Raw genomic sequence first — 16,189 nt, 5'->3', positions numbered from 1 at the left:
GGCAGGGTGGGGAATTAATGCAATAACAGCAAATTTGCAGCTTTTTTGTGTCTTTCCAGAGACCTGCAGAAGACAGCCTGGATGAAATGGCAGAATATGGTAACAAATTACGTCCTGTGTTGTGAAACCCCTAACTCCAATATTCATACAAAGAAAATAAGTAAAGCACGAGCATTTGTGGCTTGTGACACCAACTCTATAAGATGTAATGGTTTTCCTTGTTTTTAGGCGTGCAAATGGATTGTTTGAAAGACAACAGGCATAGATACCTGAGAACAGTGACATGAGCATAGCCTCTGTGTTTCGATGCTGAACTTGAGGCTGTATATAGTTTCCTGCACAAGATTCGTTTCTAACCATGTTAATATGGTGTCTGTAGGTTTATAATAATCTAAGACCCCTCGTATTTAATGTTGGGCTCCACGAGTCAGCACGTTGTGAAATGATGACCTACCCACACAAAGTGGTTGATTCTACTCTCGTGCTGTGTGTTATTCTAAATACAATTCTTGGTGAATTTCTTTCAGAATTCAGTGGTTTCTCAAGAAAACGCATAAGGTCTTCATCTGTCACACTTTATAGTACAGATTCCGAGTCTCCGGGAGGTAGGTATAGTTTGACTATTATTCTGCATGTGAAATTACTAAAAAAAAAGATTTCCAACTGGACATTTAAAAGCAAGCACCTACAAAATAAAAACATGCCAGCGCTTTGAGAAGAACTTCATCATACACTGTATTCTGAGCCAGTTGAGAACAGTTTGCCCATGCACACATTAACATACCTGAGGCTGCTGTGCCTAACGGGCTTTACTGTCTTTGGACCGTGTAAAGGAGCAATTTATGTACATATATCTCCACTCAGTATGAGTTCAAAGAATGTCTAATACATTCAAGAAATAGTTACTGAGTTGAGTGAAAATAAAGTTAATTTATGATCATCAGAGGTAGTCTTTGTTTCGATTGATAAAAATATAAAAAATAATTTTCTTTGAATTGGAGATCTAAATCTTTCTCCAAAGAACAGAATTCCCATCAAACTAGACAGAAGATACACTTCTTAATGGCCTGCATTTGAATCTTCTTTCAGTGGCAGCTTCGTCTCAGACATGCCTGAGGTCCTCATCATTCACTGATGCCCCAACCTTCCCCCCCTCTGGACCAGGTAATGACAGACTCCTAGAGCCTCACTCCTGACACTCTGATGTCTCAAAAATCATTCTTATCAATGATAAGTTTTCTTTTTCAGACATCATAAGATGCTAATAGTCGGACTGGAGAAATGGTTCAGTGGTTAAGCACACACTGACTGTTCTTCCAGAGGTCCTGAGTTCAAGTCCCAGCAACACAACCATTTGTAATGAGATATGGTGCCCTCTTTTGGCCTGCAGGTATACATGCAAACAGAACACTGTATATAATAAATAAGTCTTTCAGAAAAAACTTAGAACCTAGCCAGTTTCATAAAGAAAAAAAAAAGATGCTAATAGTGTGACCAACAAATCAGAGAGAAGTCACAGGAACAGATGCAAGAGGGCTGTCTGAAGATTATTAACCTCACAGATCCAGACAGAAAAGTCACAGCCACAGACACAAGAGGGCTGTCTGAAGATTATTAACCTCACAGATCCAGACAGTGAAATGTGTCATTCATTTTTTTTGGCAAAAAGTTTGAGCTTGGACTGTTTTAGGACTTCATATATAAAATAAACAGATGCCTATATTTAAAGACGAATTCTGTTATACACTGCATGCTGAGTCAGTTGGGAATTTTGTAGATGGAAGTTTCTGTCCCATCTGGTCCCAAAGAAACACACAGAGGCTTATATTAATTACAAATAGTTTAGTCTATTAACTCATGCTTATTATTAACTAGCTCTTACAACTTAAATTAACCCATAATTTTTATCTCTGTTTAACCACATGACTTGGTATCTTTTCTCAGTAAGGCATTCTCATCTTGCTTCCTCTGCATCTGGCTGAAGACTGTGTCTCTGTCTTTCCTCTTTCCAGAATTATCTTAGTCTGGTCACCCTGCCTATACTTCCTCCATGGCTACTGGAAAATCTGCATTTTATTAAACCAATATGAGTGACACTTCTTTACAGTGTACAAGAGTATTATCCCAAGGCAAATTAAATTTTTTTTTTAAAAAGAGTCTTACTTCAAGAATTCTCTTCATCGTAGGGCTTACACCCTTTGTGCCATAAGCAGTACTTTATGCAAGGAAGAAATACAAGGTGAAAACAGTTTGCTTTGTCTTTTTGATTAATTGTCCTCTATCCAAGAACTGCAGAGTCCTCAAACCAATCAATGGACATTAGTAACAGTAATTACAATCATGACTGAGCAACAGTGTATCAGACACTTTTCAGTCAAGGGAGCAACAACAGACTCTCTGGATCCATATGGCAAATTGTGTAAAGAAATGGAGAGGAAGCTAATCCCAGTAATCCCAGCTAATCCCAGTTAATCTGCTTCACTTGTTTTTGCGTAAAGTCAAGGGATAGCTTTACTTTATCTATATAACTACTTCATTTTTAAAAATCAGATATATAAAGGATGAACAAATCAGAGGACCCTAATCGGTAGTAAGCAGCATTTCTACTTTATGAATCATAAATGGTGCTGAAAATGATAAAAAAAAATAGTACAATTTATGTGATCCACTTGTTCTGTTTCATGAAATAAAGATGCTAAAGACTACCAAATTCAGCTTAGGTCAGAGCAGCAATTTGATTCCAGCCTTTATGAGATGATGCTCTGAAGAACACCTCAAAGAAATGCTTCTTATCCCTTGTCACCTCAATTAGTCAGATGCCGGCCCCTGCAGAATCAAGGCAGTACCTCCTTCTGAGAAGCACAGACATCCCATGTTTGCAGCCGTGACCAATCCTACCCAGCAACACACCTTGAAGGAGACAATCTGGCATTACTGTTGTCATTTCTGTTTGGTTTCTGTTACTGTGGATAAACACTGAGAAAAGCCAGTTTAGGAGAGGCAAAGGTTTATTTCACCTGACAGCTTATAATCTGTCATAAAGGGAAGTCAGGACGGGAATGCAAGCAGAACCTGGAGGCAGGAACCCAAGCAGAGACCATGGAGGAAGGCTGCTCCCTGGCTTACTCTCTTTGGCATGCTCAGCTTGCTTCTTCAACTTGCCCAGAGGTGACACTGCCCATAGTGTGCTGAACCCACCCACATTAGCCATTTGTCAAGAAAATGTCCCCACAGACTTACTAAAGGCCTATCTTTCTGTACATATTTCTTTTCAATTGATATTCACTCTTCCAAAGTGGCTCTAGCTTTTGTTGAGTTGACACAAAACAAAAACAAAACAAACCTAATCGACATAGCTGCCATCCTCATCTCTCTCCAAAGTACCCCTAAAAGTGGATGTAAAGATTGTGCTGATAGTGTTAGAGCATCCTATGAGAGCTATACCAGGCACACAGGATTCATTATCACTTCAGCGTTTGCAATTTGCAACATTTCTCACGGCACTAATCTATTTAATGATTACAAAAAAGATTACCTCTTCTTTAAAAGTCTAATTTTAGGGTTTTGAGAAAGGAGCAGAAGTAGGTAGCAAAATTTACCTGGCAATCACAATTTTTAACAGGACCAGCCCTCTTTAGTAGTATTACTGCCAACAGCGACATCTACTGGTGATCTCAGAACAGAAATTTTCTACAAAACTGTAAAATAGTTCACAGACTTTAAAGGTTTTTAAATTCTTTTTTCTATAGTGAAGAAAAACAATGTTTTTATGACATCAAGTCTGGTGCAAAGGAATGTTGACATGAGCAGCATAGAGCAAGGTATGGCTCTTCAGTTTCAAAATCCCCAAAATTCTCTCTCTCACCTTTTATCTGTCTGTTTATTTGTTCATTTAATAAATTAATATTTATTATTAAATTAATTTTATTAATATTAAATTTTAATGTATTTGAGAAACAAGGGAAATTGTGTTAGAGTTTAGAAAAAACATTGGGCAGGCAAGCTATAGAACCCCACCAGATGCCTGATGAATAGAGGGGATAAAAGCCATTGAGATTGACACAGAGGTCAGACACGTTGTGGACAAGCAACCACATGGCAAGGAGGGAAGCTTAACAAAGGAGTGAAGAAGCTCAGAATATCGGCATAAGCCCCAAGTGTCAAGGGAGGAATGCTTAGAAAAAGATGGAAAGAGATAAATAAAGCAGTAAGCTTTTCTAAATTATTTAGAACAGTAGGTAGACTCGGGACCCTATCGGCTGCAGTCCATAAGCTTCGTTTATTTTGCATATTTTAATCTCTCTCTCTCTGTCTGTGTGTGTGTGTGTGTGTGTGTAAGTGTGAGTGTGTGTGAGTGTGAGTGTGTGTGAGTGTGTGTGTGTGTGTGTGTGTGTGTGGTATGTTGGGTGTATGTAGGTAGGACAGAGTGACAAAACATGGAGGTAAAAATACTTGAATAGATAAGCCATGTAATCAAAAGAAACTTATTTGGCAAAAGCTAGTTAAGAACCGAGTGGCGGGCAATTCATGGGCTGCACTGACTTTGACTAGTCTCTAAAAACTTAATTGTGATATTTTTAAAAAAGCATCATGTTAAAAATAGGGACAAAGGAGCAATTTATCAAAATGTATCGATCTTTTCTCTCTGCTCTTTCAAGGTTCTGTGAGGCCTTCAGAGCGTGTTCTAAGACCTGCTATTTTGCAGCCACCTCAAGCTCAAAGCTGCAAAAACATAAGCAAAACATTTGGGCACGGTGAATTGAAATCCTGCAAAATTAAGGAAAATATCAAGCACAAGGTAAGGAGTTCCCTTTGGAAAGAGAGACACTGAAACACTCTTGGTGATCTTATTAAATTGGAGAGTGTTCCCTGAACCAGATTTTGTGGGTGCTGTCACTCCCAAGTAGAAACTCCAGAATGCTGACAGTATAAAATTCAGGGAAGCAATGATACAGGCAGGGGCCAGAACCTGGGCTCAAATAAGTAGGGAATTTTGCAACCTTAGCTGTCCAAGGTCATAGTGAGGCTTTGCCAGTTTAGGTCACAGCAGACGTCTTCACAGATAACAGCAGCCAAGATTGCATACACAGGACAATGAGGAATACTGAGAATTCAAGAACAATTGCAGTGGGTTTTTGATCCTACTGCACGTACTGGCTTTGTGGGAGCCTAGGAAGTTTGAATGCTCACCTTACGAGACCTGGATAGAGGTGGCAGTCCTTGGGCTTCCCACAGGTCAGGGAACCCTGATTGCTCTTCGAGCAGATGAGGGAGGGGGACTTGATCGGGGGAGGGGGAGGGAAATGGGAAGCGGTTGTGGGGACGAGGCAGAAATCCTTAATAAATAAATAAATTTAAAAAAAAAAAAGATTGCATACACAGAATAACAGTGCGTGGAGCAGGGGAGCTTGGCAGCCTCCAGGGACAGATAAGAATTCTTTCTTCTAAACACTGAAGGGTCTGAATCCCCCACTGTAAAGCTCTGCTAAAGGCATACTCTTTTGTTTGGGCATGCAGACGTGGGGTTCTGAAATGTCCTATGCCTGCAGTTGTAGCTGTGACACTCTGGAGGAGTGAGACACAACTTAGGCAGCTGGAATTTGAGTTATTCCATCAGCCCCTTGATTTCAGACTCTTGAAGTTGTTCGGCTGGTTTGGTTTGGTTTTTGATGAACACAATGACAATAACACATGGACGTGAAATCTAACAGCCATTTTGATTAAGGGAAAACAATCAGAATGGAAGTAGTCTTGTATTGTAACTACTGTGCTTATCCAAACCAGGCACCCAATATTCTCCTTATTGGGGGAGAGAGGAAAGTGAACTTGGTCAGCATTTTCCAAAATTGTTATGCTTCCAAATCCTCTTCTTTATAAGATATGATTTTGAGGAACCCACTAAATTTAAATAATAAGTTAATCAATTATTAACGCATGGAAAATTATAAGTGGTTTATACGATAAAACATTCTTAATTTTAAATTGATATATCACTAAAATTTTTAATTAAATACAATCTAGTAATTACTTTTATCTATTTAAGAATGTTGGGAAGAATGGTGCTAAATCAGTCTTAAATTTTGTAAGGAAAAGTTCACTAAATTTTGGAAAGGTGTGTATAGTAAGTATAGACCAAATTTTTGCTATATATTATGACATCTAAAGTGTTGTGATATTTCTTCATTGCCAGGACTTTTATAAATATCATCGTGTGTGTGTGTGTGTGTGTGTGTGTGTGTGCGCGCGCGCATGTATGTGCATTTGGAGGCCAGAGAGCAACCTTGGGTGGCATCCCCCAGGAACCCTCCACTTTGCTTTTGACACAGGGTCTCTTATTGGCCCAGAGTTTGACAATCAGGCTTCCTGGCCAGCAATCCCGAGAGCTGCCTCTATGCCTGCCCAGCCCTGGGATTATAATGTTTGCTACTGCACCTGAATTTCTGGGGACTGAACTCAGATCCTGGTGACTGCATCTCATTACTTATCACTTTTTTTTTCATTTTCTGCCTCAATTATAAAACAGTTTGCAAATATTTCTTCATAATTTAAAGGTCTAATAAATACAGATTTCTCCCAGTTATAGAGTAACCCAACTGGGTATACCTGTTACTGAGTTTTCTCTTCCATGATGAACTCTGAAGTTCCATAGACAAATGATCTATAAAATTCTGTGGCTTAAGTTTGAATAAATTAATATAATTTGTAAATAATGGGAAAATTATCCTTAAGTGAATTTTATAGAATTATTATCTTATATTCTTTATTGACACATATCAAAACTAGATAAAATGGCATCCACACTGCTACTTTTTAGTAAGAATATTCACTGTCACAAATAATTAAAGAACTATAAACCACATTGGGTACTATTTTAATGTAGAAGTTTAATGGAAATATAAGCTTTGGCGACACTGTTTCTTACAGTCTGTAAAAGGTTTCCTTTTGTGTTAATGAACCCTGAGGAGACTGCTTCTTCAGCTCTCAGCATTCCTTAGTCACCTGTTTTCTTTGTCTAGGGTTGAAGCCTCATGGGCTTGCCCCTCAGTTTCCCTGCCCTGGCCCACTTTAGCATCTCTGTTGTTCTTGGTAAGCTCATGTTTAGGCAGTCAGTCCTGAAAACATACACAAGCAACATTAGACTGACTAAGCAGGTTGTATTTATGTATTTAGGAATACACATACACACACAAACATACGAGAATGTATGTAACAAAAATTAGTGAAAAAAGAGGCGGTGAATTTGGAAAAGAGCAGAGAGGAGCATATGAGAGGATTTGGAGGGAGGAAAGGAAAGGTAATTATAATCTTAAAAAGTGAAAGAAATATTTAAAAATTTTCCTTTACAAGGTTGAGGCTTCTGCTCAGTGGTAGAGCACTTGTCTAGCAAGCGCACAGACCTGGGTTTGGTCATTGGCTCCTAGAAAGTAAATTCATCTGACTTAGCATACAACACAATGGGACTCATTGTGGCATCTCCATGCAGACATAGCATCTCACTTTGCCCTTCGTCCCTCCTCCTCTCCAGCTGGTCCCCTTCCTTCTCCCGCTCCCTCTGCTTTCACACATTTTAAAAAGTCTACATTCTGCAGACAATGTCTGCTTACTGTGCATAAATCAAACCAGAAGACCTAAAGCTATTTCAGGTGACGAAGAGTGGGCTCTCATTTACACTGAAGGATAAACTATCTGAGTAACAAGATCATCGGCATATACTTTGACCTTGGTTAACGGCACATGATCTCTTGTAGATATTTGTCAGCTTTTAAATCCCTGGTATAATAGGGAATATTAATATTTTTATTGACAAGTATAAAAAAATCAAGTGGAAACAGAATCCACCTGACTTTGAAAACATGAACTACCCCTAAAGCACTTCTGCACATCCCCATGGGGAAAAAGAGGTGTCCAGAAAGCACAGTAAACATTGGCCCCGATGAGTTCTTTACCGCTGGACCTACTGCAGCCCTGAAATCCCTCACTCTCGCATGTATGGGATCAGTATAGGCCATGCACATTACATACATGCTCAAACCAGTTTCAAATTGACAGTTACCCACGGGAAATGTCAGATGAAGAGGTGAGTGGATTTCCTCTTACAGCAGGCAGGTGGCTGTGACAGCCAAGCTCTTAGGGTATTTCCAGATTGAACAGTCTTGGAAAGTCCCCCATTAATCCAGAAGTAATCAATAAGCCCAAATAGATAAAGTAGGGAGAAGTAACAAAAGGCCACAAGTTGGTGGGTATTATAATGAAATACGCAGTCTCTGGAGTCAGAGAACTGTACCTAACGTCACTTTCATGTGGTTGTGTGACTTGGGTGAGGACTCCGAGTTATTTCCGTCAGCTGGCTCAGCTGGCAGCTGTGGGCAGTAGAAGGACAAAGTGCACTGAGCTGTGAAGAGCATGTGAGATGAGGCACAGGAAGGGCTGGGGGCTGTGTCTGAACACTGGAACCTTTTAACATATGTGGCTATAACCGGTTTCTATCTGATGGTTCTAGACAGAGCAATTCTAATGAACTTTCAGGTGGCTTTATTTTCTCTCCTTTTCAGATATCTGATGCAAACTCTGGTTTGCAAAGTGAAAATTTACCAAATGCCAGTTCAGTCCAGCTGTCTACTGATCTACACGTCTCAGAGGAAACCTCGGGGTAAAATTATACAGCTCGTTCCTTCTCCAAAGTGTTTGGGACTAGAAGTGTTTCAGCTTAGTTGTTTGTTTGCTTAGATTTTTTTTAGATTTTTTTAAATATTTGAATGCAGATAATGTAATTAATATCTTCAGGATGAGATGAAAATCTAAACATAAAAGACATGTACACAGAGTTACATACACCTTGAGTATATAATCTGAGTGTAATTGTATACAATATTTTTAATGATTTTGACTTTGACTCATTATAATGAGACCAGGAATACACAATATTATATCAGTGCTCAAAATGTTTCAGATTTGGGAAAATTTAGTGCCTCGGATTTCCTAATTAGGGGTATTCAACCTAATGGGAAAACCAAAATGTTTCCTTTTCATTTTTGTTTGCTTTGACCATTTTAATTATTCATACGCTGTAATTTGCTGACACTGTATGAATAAATTGACAAGATTCTCATTTGAAAGTGCACATTTTATAAGAAATGTCAGCTTAGAAAGCTCTTCAAAATACCTAAGCTACACATTATTATCACAATAATGTTGGATCACCTTCATTATCTCATGGATTTTGGTTGGAATATTTTTAAAAGATATGACTAAACTTCAAGTACAAGTTGTCTTGCTATTAATCTTCCTTCCTTCTTTTTTTAAATGTATTTCTCCCCCTTTTTGAATCAATTTTGGTGCTCTATACAATTACTTAGCATTAATTGTTTAGGTAAAAGGAAAGCAATATGCACCTGCTAAATGAAATGTTGATGTTACTTAGCAGTAGTGGTGATGAAGGAATGTTTTATCTGGGAGAACACTGGGAATGGCTATGGACAAACACTGGCTCCATCCAGGTGGATGGAGTACTATGAGGTCATGGGGATGTGCTCAGGACTCTTAGCACATCTGTCTACAGACAGAGGGCTGCATGCTTGATTTTCTCATCTTTCAAAACAAGTTTAATATAAAAGTCAACTTTGTTGGAGTAGAAGAACGAAAACAATGCAAACCCGAGTATAATCGATAAGACCCCTGAAAATCTTGATTGCTAAAGCATCGCTGGCCACTCCAGATAAGGAATAACGGCTCGGGATTGCTGGAATGCAGCACGGTTAGGACTGGGCAGCCCTCCAGCTGGTCATGCAGCCCACATTGTGAGTGGCATGAGGTCATCCACACAGGTCAATGCCAATGTCGTAACAGCATGCAACAATATTCTGAATATCACCCCTAAAAGTCTCCAGCTCAAGTTTTGCCTTCCCTTCTCATTCATTTCATATGAACAATGCTTATGTTTGAACCGCCTGTTTATTTTGCCTGCTAAGGCTTAAAGTGGATTCCTCCACAAATTTAAAATACTAAGTGCTTATTTCTGTTTAATAGATGCCAACCAACAGAAGATAAGCGTTCTTTTCAAAGCTACAGTTCTGACTTTGTTTTTGGAGAAAACATGGTAGAAAGAGTTTTGGTAAGATTTTGATAAATTATCTTAGGGACCTGTTGTTCACATTTCTCAAGGCAAATTAACTAGTGTTCAGTTCGAGAATATTTCTCAGTTCTGAGTTAAAAGTCACAATTTCTTTCTTTAAGTATAAAAGGCTTCTGGGAAGCACATCCCAGCTGTTTGAATGATAGATGTAAAGCCCATAGAGCAATGGATCTCAACCTTCCAGTGCTGCAGCCCTTTACTACAGTTCCTCATGTGCTGATCCCAACAATACAACTATTTTGTTGGTGCTTCATAACTGTAACTTTGTTGCTGCTATGAACTGTAATGTAAGCCACAAGTGTGCCATTTTAGCTAAGCTGGTTTTACATGGGCGCTGCAGATTCAAACTGATTCTTGAATTTGCGCAGCAAGTGCTCGTACCCACTGAGCCAGCTCCTCAACCCCTCGGTTCCAGAGAATAAGGTGGAGAGCCATAGAGGAAAATGCCAGTGACGTCCTCCCCTTGCCTCTGCGTGCCTGGTCCCCACGGAAGAACATACCTGCTCACTCACATGTGCCTCTCTCTCTCTCTCTCTCTCTCTCTCTCTCTCTCTCACACACACACACACACACACACACACACACACACACACACAAACAAATACCACAATGAAATGCATTGTTTGGATTATTTTGTACAATTGATATATGCTAATAAAAATAAAAAATTCTCAAAACTAGTTAATTTCAATATTTTTAGGGCTCTCCAGACTTCAGAGTCAGTTTTTTTTTTTTTTGATCTTGCTTGTTGTAGACATAACTCAGGACTGTCCTTCATTCTAAGGGTAGTTCTGCTGCTTTTTAGCTTTAAGTACTCCCTTCTGTCACTGCCAGAAAGGGCAGGTCCCCCTGAAGGTGCTGCTCCATGCCTCTCATCCTAGCACTAAAGGGGCTGAAGTAGAAGGGCAGACAGTTTCAGGCCAACTTGCACTAAATAGTGAGACCCTCTCAAACAGACAGTCAAAAGACAAAATGAAACAAAATGATGGGCAACTCCACCGGTAGTAGTGGAGATAATATTCTACATCTTTGGATCAGAAGTTGAATGAAGCAAGGAAGTTCCAGGCGAAAGCCTGTGCAATACATTGAGGCAAGTTCTTTTTCTTTTCCTAAGTTTGACACTTGAGTACCCATAGGCTTTGTAGGATGCTAGCACAATTAAGATGCTTTCCATATTGACAAGAGGGTCTTCAGCATTCACTTTACCAAGCACGTACCAGGTTCCTATGGTACATGAGGTCCTGAGTTCATATACTGATGACCTTGTTACTTAGATACTTTATCCTTTAGTTTAAATAATTATTTTCACTCTTTGTTACTTAGAATAGTTTTAGGTAATTTGGTTCGATTTATACACAGTTAGTGGACATTGTTTGCAGAATGTAGGCTTTTTAAAAATATGACATTAAAGTAGAGGGAACACTATTTGGGAGGAGAAAGGGGACCAGCAGGAGAAGAGGGGGAGGGGTAAAGGAGAATAAAGGATCAAAAGACAACACAATATATGTATGGAGATGCCATAGCGAGTCCTATTATCTTCTATGCTTATGCTAAGAGGAAAGTCTTTTTTCTGTGACTGCATGCGTGTGCGTGTTCTATGTATCAGGTGTGTATGCATGTGTATGTAAATGCCATGCATGTTTATTTGGAGACCACAGGGCATTTCTTACTACTCTCCATTTTATTTCCATGAGACTAGGTCTCGCTGATCCTGCACCTTTCTGGAATAGGCTGGTTTAGTCTCTTGTCTCCACCTGCCTCTGCCTCCTCATGCTGGGGTGCTTTGTCCATGTGGCCATACTTAGCTTTCTTTGTGTCCTGAGCATGTGCCCTCAAGCTTGTACAATAACCACCATTACCCACCGAGCCATCTCCTGGTTCCCCATCTGGGGAGCCTTTGACTGAGATCTTAAGAGCTGGGCCTCACCCAGACTCATTAGATCAGAAATGCTGTGGGTGAGGTCAAGGATCAAGTCATTCTAATGTACAGCTAGGTTTGAGATCCACCTAAGTAGTTATGCAAAGCTAAAGCAGACAGTACTCTAGAGAGGCTTACAGTGTGGTAAGGGAACAGAGAGAAACCTATGAGAACAAACAAGAGCTGGGACCACAGGGGTCTGGGATGAGAGAGCACTTGTTACATCTCACGGGCAGTTTTGGATGAGGCTTATGAAAGGACTGGAGCTTCCCATTCCTCTCAGGGAGGATGTCCTAAGGATGCTGGAACAATCCAGATGGTTTGTGTTTTTCCTCTAATTAATCTTGTGAATCCATGGCCTTGTGATACGGGTGTCAAAGTGCATTTCCAACTTTAGCTTTTAGAATGAGTCACAAATCTTTCTGAGCTGGTATTTCTGTTTTCTTAAACTGAAAATGATCGTAATTTGTCGTTACTTAGTTTTAGGGATGATACTGATTTCCCATTAAGTATCATAGAAGAATCTTGAGTTCAGAAAGGCAAGATTTGAATGTGTTCATAAGTGGCAGTGTTCTATCTTCACTGTTCTGCAAGGGGGTACACACACAGCTGTGAGTAGCACAGTCATTGATATTTGTCATGCAGTCTTTTATGACATCAGATATGCTGAGCCTGGAAAGTGCTTGTTGGTGGGCTAGGGAGATAACTCAGTGCTAAAGGTACTTGCCACCAAGCCTGGTGACCTGACTTTGAACTGAGGGACCCACTTGGTGGAAGAAGAAAATTGATTCCAGCAAGCTGTTCTGTAACCTTCACACTTGTGTGTTGGTATGCACATGTGTACACACACACCACACCCAATGACTGTTGGCAGAAAGACACTGATGTTGAAGGAAACGTTAGGATTCTTTCTGTTCTCTGAGATGTCTAGTGGAGTTTTCTCTCCTGGGAAGTAGACAGCAATAGCGAATATCTGAGACCACTGAAAAAAAGTGAAGAGAATGGCCCTAGGTCAGCCTGGTGGTCATAGAGCAACAGCCACCTGCTTCCTCCTACTCAAGCTTTTCTTGTGTCCTTAAAACCAGACTCACCTGGCTGGGCTGGGATAAGTGGGTTCTGGCTTTTGAGGTTAGAACCAACATTTCCTGACTATACCCCAGTTCTTTGTCAAGTACAGAGGGAGCCCAAAACAAAATCACAGGAGTTATTTCTTGTGTGCTGTGTTGAAAAACAAATATCTTTTATTTTGGGTTTGTTTTTTTTTTGGCGTTTACAAATATCTAGGCATAAGATTAAATGATGCACATTTCCCCCCACTTAGGGCACTCAAAAGCTCACCCAGTCTTCACTTCAAAACCATTCATATGCCAAGGAAAAAACATTCAAATCTGTTCTGAAATTTCCTAACGCCACTTCAGATCCAAGTAAGAATCCTTTCATTTGTCAAGCATTTAACTTCACTGTCTCCTGATGTTTTTATGTGTATAGGTGTCTTGCATGCATGTATGTCAGGGCACCACATGTGTGCCTGTTGCCCAAAAAGGCCAGAAGAGGACATCAGATCCTCTGGGAATAGAGTTACAGCAACCATCTTGTAGGTGCTGAGAACCAAAGTTGGGTCCTCTGAAACACTCTTAACCACTGAGCTAGCTCTCCAGCCTTTTGTCTCCTTTTACTTTAATGACATTTACTTAATATCCAGACAATTTTAAAAGCTTTTAAATACTTTTAAAATTGTTTTGGCAAGGGTTAAAACATATAATTAGGTTATAATATAAACTTTAAAATTATTGACTTAATACTATGGGAGAGTAAATTAGGTGATTTTAACCCATTCAAACAGTTTGGCCTTTAAACCATAAGGTAAGAATATGTACTAACAAGGTTAGAACACAACCTTCATGACAGAGGAAACAGGGTCTCACACATTTTTCCTCCTGCTTTCTCTTTGGAACAGACTCTATTAAAAATCTATCCCTAATTGAATCAGCTGCTGCCTTTTCTTCTAAACCATCACAAAAATGCTTGCTTGAGAAAATAGATGTCATAACAGGAGAAGAAACGGAACATAATGTATTAAAGGTTTGTATTGCTTTTTCTAGTATTATATAGACTAAAGCCAACATCAACATAGACATCTTCAAAAATAGCTAAAAATAGAGTTTCATAAAGACTAAGTTGTTTGAATAAAAACTATTTGTGGTTTGTAAAAATTTCATTGTTAAACTAAGGCACTGTTAATCTTAAATTCTCTCTCTCTCTCTCTCACACATACACACACACACAGAGAGAGAGAGAGAGAGAGAGAGAGAGAGAGAGAGAGAGAGGAGAGAAAAGGTTTACAATCACTCATTCTGTTCTGGAAGAAAAAAGAGGCAATGAACCTAAGTTTAGGATCCTCTTGCTCTAGCTTCCTGAGTTCTGGGTCTTGTATACATGGTGTTCTAGGATTCTGTCTTAAAATAACTTCAGGCTTCACTTTCTACTTCTCATGTCTGCTCTCACAACCAGTGCCATTACTATGATCAACTCTACTAATCCTGAAAGGTGACTTGATTCCAGTTGAAGATAAAAAGCCTTTCTTGTTATTATTGTTTATTAAAGTGTAGACTTCTGCATACATCAAGAACTTCATAGATGGATGCTGTATCTGATTGGGGCTGTGGTGTCAGGGACTCTCTGTGGAGTCACTGTTGTTACAAGGCACCAGTCCTCCACTGTCACGCTTCATCTCCTCCCACAGTCTCTCCACTCCCCCGCATTTCCACTATGACCTAAGGGTACTTTTACTCCAATAAGTGCATCGCAGGGTTTAATTCCAGCCTAACTGAAGTAACTGTTAGGAGTCAGTTTCTGGCACACTGCATTTTCATTTGGATATGCAAGATGACGTCTTACCAACAGGAGTATTTGATAACGGGCGACCGTTAAATTGCCACAAGGGTCCCTGTCTTATCATGTCATAGCTCTCCATGTCCGTGAGCTGTGTTTGAAATATTTTAGCATGCAAATCCATTATTCATTCCTTTCAAATAACATTATATGGCCAAAAATAATATCAAATTTAATGCAGAAATTGGCATATAGACATATAATAAAGCAGCAAGTATACATGGTAACCTATAGTTTTAGAAAAAGATGAAAACATATTTGTGTTGGTATGTATAGCTGCAAACATCTCTGAAAGATATGTGAAATACAAGAGTTACAGGAGTGTAAGATGGAGAGCAAGGACTGGGAACCCTTTTCATTTCACATCATGATGTTATTTTTATATTTTTCCAGTTTGAACTATTCAGAGGTTGCACATGCTTGAAAGTTAAATAAATCTCAAGTTCTAGTTCATTTATCATCAACAAAGATTAAATAGGTACAAGACAAGTCAGATACAAAAGCATTAGGGCACAAGAAATAATTTAATCTAAAAAATTTTAATATATCTGACATTTTAAACAATTGTCATTTAGATCAACTGCAAGATCTTTGTATTCACCAAAATAACACAATCCTGGACTGAAAGAGGCCGAGGAATCTTGCGGCTGAATGACATAGCCAGCGGTGACTGTGGGACAGTGCAGTCAAGACTAAGTAAGAAACAATGCTGAAGGGAAAATGGGTAAAATCGCTCAGGAAGATTCACACTGCTTTCTGCAGATGCATTACCAAACACACCAATAAATTTGATGATGGAAAACGATTTCTAATTTACTCTACGATCTTCCCATTTCACGGAAGCTCACCTACCAGACAGCATGGGTTCAAATTTTTCCTCCACCACTGACTAGCAACTCCAAAGAAATGGCTTGACCATATGAATTCAAATTGTGAACAACTGTAGTCTGTGGGCTTTTCAGTGTTTGTGAGAATTTACTGAGATACTATAACTCAAGTCTTTTGAGCAGCTGTGAAAATCTGATGAGATGCTGTGTCAAAGCTAAGCCCACACCTGAACAGTGTTATCATCAGCATCAAAAGGGAAATAGCTTTGTAATGTTCAAAGTTTGGGGGAAAGAAATACCGGACACATCGTGTATCCTTGGCATCCAAACACAGTGTGGAACTGGGATGAGGGGTCAGCTTCTGAGGAAACAAGTGTGTAACTGTTGTGTCCTACAGCAAATGGGTGATCAGAAGCTGGG

General features: G+C 39.5%; 1 protein-coding gene across 1 annotated transcript in view; it reads left to right on the top strand.

Moving 5' to 3' along the window:
* Ranbp3l (RAN binding protein 3 like) overlaps positions 1 to 16,189 on the top strand; it is a 44,519-nt gene that overhangs the window by 21,453 nt on the left and 6,877 nt on the right. Inside the window, exons 3-12 of the mRNA XM_041631188.1 lie at positions 60 to 99; positions 528 to 605; positions 1,090 to 1,164; positions 3,750 to 3,821; positions 4,659 to 4,798; positions 8,553 to 8,650; positions 10,027 to 10,111; positions 13,372 to 13,474; positions 14,008 to 14,132; positions 15,518 to 15,638. Of these exons, the coding sequence (XP_041487122.1) occupies positions 60 to 99; positions 528 to 605; positions 1,090 to 1,164; positions 3,750 to 3,821; positions 4,659 to 4,798; positions 8,553 to 8,650; positions 10,027 to 10,111; positions 13,372 to 13,474; positions 14,008 to 14,132; positions 15,518 to 15,638 (937 nt within the window). The remainder of the gene's footprint in view (positions 1 to 59; positions 100 to 527; positions 606 to 1,089; positions 1,165 to 3,749; positions 3,822 to 4,658; positions 4,799 to 8,552; positions 8,651 to 10,026; positions 10,112 to 13,371; positions 13,475 to 14,007; positions 14,133 to 15,517; positions 15,639 to 16,189) is intronic.

This window comes from Microtus oregoni, unplaced genomic scaffold, assembly GCF_018167655.1.
Source record: "Microtus oregoni isolate MIOR12 unplaced genomic scaffold, Mior012 000036F_ref0000092, whole genome shotgun sequence".
Lineage (NCBI taxonomy): Eukaryota > Metazoa > Chordata > Mammalia > Rodentia > Cricetidae > Microtus > Microtus oregoni.
The sequence above is the reverse complement of the archived record's forward strand: the minus strand, read 5'-3'. Positions and strand labels throughout refer to the sequence as shown.